The sequence below is a fragment of the Halichoeres trimaculatus genome, unplaced genomic scaffold, assembly GCF_033239565.1.
Source record: "Halichoeres trimaculatus isolate MK-OKI-2021-1 unplaced genomic scaffold, fHalTri1.1 fHalTri1_scaffold_5, whole genome shotgun sequence".
Classification (NCBI taxonomy): domain Eukaryota; kingdom Metazoa; phylum Chordata; class Actinopteri; order Labriformes; family Labridae; genus Halichoeres; species Halichoeres trimaculatus.
This window is the reverse complement of record NW_027437183.1, coordinates 33,569,404-33,575,403: the sequence shown is the minus strand read 5'-3', so window position 1 is coordinate 33,575,403 and position 6,000 is coordinate 33,569,404. Positions and strand designations below refer to the sequence as shown.

At 38.3% G+C, this 6,000-nt stretch overlaps 1 protein-coding gene across 1 annotated transcript in view; it reads left to right on the top strand.

Moving 5' to 3' along the window:
- Positions 1-516: 516 nt before the first annotated feature.
- The window catches only part of gcn1 (GCN1 activator of EIF2AK4), a 49,325-nt gene continuing 43,841 nt past the window's right edge, over positions 517-6,000 (top strand). Inside the window, exons 1-5 of the mRNA XM_074669748.1 lie at positions 517-555; positions 2,564-2,666; positions 2,778-2,841; positions 2,969-3,100; positions 5,847-5,955. Coding sequence (XP_074525849.1) covers positions 538-555; positions 2,564-2,666; positions 2,778-2,841; positions 2,969-3,100; positions 5,847-5,955 — 426 coding nt within the window. The 5' untranslated portion in view covers positions 517-537. The remainder of the gene's footprint in view (positions 556-2,563; positions 2,667-2,777; positions 2,842-2,968; positions 3,101-5,846; positions 5,956-6,000) is intronic.

Here is a 6,000-nt window from a genome sequence, read left to right as displayed (position 1 = left end):
TCTGCTGAAAAGTTTCAGTACTTCAGTTTTGAACAAACTGGTGAACCAAAAGACTTACCATGTTGCTGATGTATCATTAGCAGCCGTCAGGTGCACTGAACTTATGGCACAAAGGGGTTAGGGTGCAAACTGCGTGCCCTTGGGCACACCACTGCACTTTGCACTGGGTGGTAGTCTAATAAATCTGTCAAAAGCACTGTACATAGTACAAGTAAGTCAATCACATGCAGCATTAATGAACAACAATTAAGTTACATTAAAAAAAAGGATATTTAAGAAAATGTTAAAAAAATAATAATAATAATGATAATAGTGGTTTATTCTAAATGCAACATTCATCTGAAAATTTGAGGAGAGTATTTGGGCTTTTATCGAAGAAACCTGTATTTATGAGATTTCTTTTCAGCAGATGAAGGGTTGTGGCCACATAAGTAAGAAATTTAAACCACCAAAAATAAAAAAAAATACAAGATATCAACAAGTGTAACTGACCCGGAAGTGATGACGAGAAGTCCTTCCTGTACCGGGACCGGCAAGATGGCAGCGGACACGCAGGTTTGTGTCTGTATTTGTTAAAAGTGGTGTATCCGGTTATCTAAAGGTTTACAGGTGAAATAAATCGTAGTTTTACCTTGATAAGTACCGCCTCCTTTAAAATCTCAGCGTGTTTTGATGGAGAAAGGAGATAATGGGGTAAAAAACGGGAATAGCTGCCCCGCTCAGGGCTACGTGTAGCCTCAGTGTGGCTTCATCCCTGCCTCAGTTTCTCACGTTAGACCCACAGCACTGACTCAACACTGATAATCGGCCATGGAAAGAGCCCTCTCATGTTTCTAGGTACAACGCGTTGTTCTCACTGCCAACTCATGCGAGGTTAAAAATAACGTTTGAACCTTACATCTAATTTTCGAGGCTCAGCAGCAGCAGACACTGTTCATGATGGTGAGACACATTCAGTCATGTGTGCTGTCATCTCTTACTGTAACTCAACGACATGTTTATTAGACACGTTAATGGCGCATTGTTATATCTTCAACACAAGTTTACCGTTGATTACATGAAAACCGTCGCGTGGGTAAGCTATAAGAAGTAATTTAATTCATGGGTAATTTCAGCAAAACTCAAAAGTGAAAGTACATTCATTCAGTGTTTGTTGCTCTACAAGTTACTCGTCCCGTTAGATAAGAAATATGAGTAAAACATGTAGCAAAAGCTCACAACAGATGGAAAGTCAAATCTGAGCACAACAAATATCAGATGAAGTGAGTCCTCCTCATATTCTTTGTTTTAATCTCCATTGAATATTAATGTTTGGTTTTCCACCTTTTACAGCAGTTACAGCAGCACGTCTCTGGGATAGTGTCTGTATATTTCCCAAGAAATTCAACACTTTTTTTATCCTATGACTTCTGCAACCCAAAACAAAGGCTTTCCTTTGAATGTTCAATAGGTTTGTCCGCTTTTTTTTTGACAACTCAACCAAATCTGCTGGACGAGGTTGTGGTCTGGACTTGAGGGGGGCTGTTCAATATTTCCAATGTTCCTTAAATCTCATTAAGATGGCTTTATTCTAGAGCATCATGGCAAAATGACATCTGTGTAGATATTTCATTTATTTTATTGATATTGTGATGAACAATTTAACGACAGCAGCTAAAACCTTGTAAATCTCGGGGGTTATTCTGGGACAAGAGACTTAGGTGTGCTGAGCACCCGGAGGTCTGCCAAGCAAGATAAATTTTACTATTTTTACCTTTTAACACAATTTCTATCCTAAATTTGTGAAAGAGAAGTTAAACATTTTCTTCTGTAAAGTCTGTGACTAAATATAAAAGAACTCCAATAGGACCACTAAAAATAGAGTCCTTTCTTTCTCTTTACTGCCAACCAAAAGCAATATAACCAAACAGTGCACTAATAAGAGATAAAAACAGATACATTGGTCTAACTTCCATCATTCTAGATAGATAGACCATTTTACCTTATACTCTTACCTGAACCTTAGAGTCTTGTTTTTTTAATAGTTTTAATAATTATTATTTTGAATAATAATCTAATATGTATGACGAGGCTGTACACACCCCCACACACATGTATTTTGGCAACTTTGGCTTTTCTAACTTTGTGAACCAAAATGTAATATAAATAAACTAACAGTGACAGTTTATTATCTTATGAAGTTATACATGTGGTGAGTAAATCTCCAACACTAACAGGTTTTACAGTTTAACTGTAAACCTCAGCAGTGGGTATATTAGGAATCAAACTTTTACATATTGTAACTCGCCACCTGAGCTTTTTTTTTTTTTTTTTTTTTTTTTTAGCCAAACAGGTGTGAAATCCCCCGTAACTGCTGGGCAGCTGTAGATATTTTCATTTATGCTTTGTCAGCTCTGCCCAGCAGAAATTCACAGACCTAATGAGAATATTACCTTTAGTTCCTCTTCTGAGCTTTGAAAAGATTTTAAAATGTAAAAGAAGAAAAAATTCTGTTGAATTTATCTTTTGTGTTTGACTGAACTAAAAACCAGTCGCTTGTTTTCTAACGTCACTTTTGCTCCAGGTTTCAGACACACTGAAGAAATTTGCTTATAAAGTGACAACAGCGAGCGTGAAAGAGCGGAAGGAGATATTCAGAGAGCTGAGACAGTGTATTAAAGACAAAGGTATGAATATATATATATATATATATATATATATATATATATACTTATTTTTTAAACTCTATTTTTAAAGAATAAATAAATTAACACCCAAGCTTCTTTATATGTTCCCAGAGTTACCGGAGCCTGCCATCAAAGGACTGTGCAAGCTCTTCTGTCTCACTCCTCACAGATATCAGTGAGTAGCTCTAGCCACAAATATAAAAAAGAATAAGTCTCAAAACTTTTTAATGATTCAGTAAATTCCTTCTTTATTGTGAGAATTTTGATCGTAAAGTTTGTGCATTGATGTGTGTGTTTCTCAGGGATGCCGCATCACGCAGAGAGCTCCTCTCTGTCGTTGCCCAGCTGGCTGAAAGTCAGCCCAACATCCTGGTCACCAGCCTCCTTCACTGCATCCTCAACAGTGGAGTAATCAACAAACATGGGGAGCCCAGGTACTTTTGTTTCATTCATTTTTTTTGCACCAAACTGTCAAACATCTGGTTATCAAATCTGTGTCGAGAGAGGTAAACCAGGCTCATACACAGAGAAACACAGCGACAATCAAAACACACAAGAATAATAATCGGCACAAATGAGCTGAGATAATCAAATAACTGGACTGGAAATGAATAAATGTTGGGAAAAATAATATATAATAAACACATAAATAAAAGAAATGAAAGAAAAAAATGTAAACATGTGAAGCCATTAATCTTCGTCGATTAAATGTAATGACAAATATCTGAGAGAATTCTGACCGTGTTCAATAAAAAGAAGCTGAAAGTGACAGGATACGAATCAATCTGGGAGTTTAACTTATTTATGTTGTTTACTAAAAGATACTTTTTTGTAAAGGGCAACCAGCAGAGTTATTGCCACTAATGAAGTTTTTAATCCAAGTTAAGGTTGGTAGAAAAAGTATTTGCCCTGACAGTTTTACCATGGGTCAAATAAAAAATATTAATAAGTAAGATTTACAAAGTTATTAAGGTTTGCTGATGATCTCCTGAAACTTCACAGCCATTTCTATGAATAAATTAAGATGCACAGCTCCAAACTCTTTGTTCCAACCTTTGTCTGTAAAGTCTTCTCATGTAAACAGGGTCAGTGCATGATTGGACAGTAGGATGGTCTGTAGAGATGCATTAGGTTGCAGAAGGATTCAATCATGGATGTGTCACAGGTCTGATTAATCAATCCATCAGGCTTTCTTTGCATATTCATACAACTTTTCAAACACAAAAAAAAGACTAACACAAAGGACTTTACAACACCTCCAACACCCCCAGTACATATGAAGAGCACAGCATGAACAAAGACAGTGCTGATAAACTGTGGAAACTAGGGGTGATCACTGATCTTTAAAAAGCCTGACCTGCCAATACCGATTTTTATTTTTTATTTTTTATAACTGACAGCATATGCTTTCAATGTTCCAATCTTATTTTATAGAAAATCATTGAATGGTACCTGTGAGACAATAAAATCTTTATGTTTTAACTTAAACAACCAATAAAGTGTCCTGAGTTTTAGGTCTTAGAGCAAAAAGCAACAATGGCTGGCTGTCAGACCTTCCAATCACAGATCTCTGATCACCGATAACCGATCCCCCAAAATTAAGGAAATCGGCACTGATCGATCAGCCAGCCAATTGAGAAAACACTGAAGGTAGAATACGATGTTAAAACACAGGATAAGAAAATAAAATAGGAAAATTAAGAAAAATTAATAAGATGAGAATATACTAGAATATTAAAGGCATTAAAGTGATACTCCAGGATGGAACAAGTTGGGTCCTATCACAAGGGCAGAAATTACTCCTACAGCAGTGTTTTTGTGCAGCAGAAACCCAGAGCGCTCGCACCAAACACCCCCTCCCTGCTCCTCTGCTGGTTTCCTCTGCACTCAGACGGGGCCATTTTTTACTTGACCAAAAACACAAATAAACGGACTCCCACCGAAAAAATCTGATATCAGTCTGCATTCACGCTTTATTTAGAGAATTTTCAGCGCGTTAGTTTCACACAAAAACACCGCTAAATAAGGCTCTAGTTCTCATCGTGTCTCTTCGTCCTGGCAGACTACCTGCGTTTGTTTATATCTGGCACGCAGCGCGCGGACTGATACACCAAGCCGCGAGCGCCTCGTAGCCAGCTGTGGCTCTGCAGCAGAGGTAGCACCGTTTTACGACACGATGAGAACTAGTGCCTTATTTAGTGGTGTTTTTGTGTGAAAGTAACGCGCTGAAAATTCTCTAAATAAAGCGTGAATGCAGACCGATATCAGAGATTTTCGGTGGGAGTCCGTTTATTTGTGTTTTTGGTCAAGTAAAAAATGGCCCCGTCTGAGTGCAGAGGAAACCGGCAGAGGAGCAGGGAGGGGGTGTTTGGTGTGAGCACTCTGGGCTTCTGCTGCACAAAAACACTGCTGTGGGGGTAATTTCTGCCCTAAACCTTGTGATAGGACCCAACTTGTTCCATCCCGGAGTATCACTTTAAGCAGGAACAGTATCAGAGCATAACAGAGTAAAATATACAATCCTGCATCATTTCCACAACAGTATCAGAAAAAGAACAGTGCTGTGAAATAAAGTTTTTTTTGCCAAGTTTACGTCTTTTGTAGGCGCTCGGACAACACTGAAAACACTCAGTCACTAAATGTGCACAAACACACACACACACACCACACACATACAAGCAGCAGCTGATGCTCACATGTCGGCATGGTGAGGGCGCGAGGAGAAAAGTCAAAGCACTGTTTGAAACAAAGCTGACAAAGATAAGACAGTACTTTACAGCTGTGTCTGTGACAGTTAAACTGTGCAGCCATTTAAAAAAACAAAAAAACAAAAATGAGGCTGAGATCTGAATTTTCATGGTGTCTGCACACACACACACATGCACACACAAGTTTTCCATCAGTCTGTGGATCACGTCGCGTTTTTCGGTGATGGAAAAAAAAACAGAATCGTCTGCACTGCTTCACTCTGACAATGACTGCACTGATTTTTATTGAATGACTAAGATAAATTGGATAAATACAGGTGAGACAGATGTTCATGTGAAAACAGAAAACACAAACAAAACACACACAGGACAATTCATAGGCTGAGAAAGAAAGTAGATGAGTAAGAAGATATTAGTGGTTATCATCCAGGTTCTCTGTTTGTAATGCTGCTTCTCTTTCTTTCATGTTCAGTAAAAGTTCGGGCTCTGCCGCCTTCGTCTGCCTGTCATGGACCTGTCTCCTGGTCCCCAGTGTGTTTTCTACCCAAGAGAAAAGAGAGGGGCCTGTCTGGAAGAAAATGGTCAGTTGAAGACTGTGTTTGTGTTTGAACTGAACAAAAAGACGT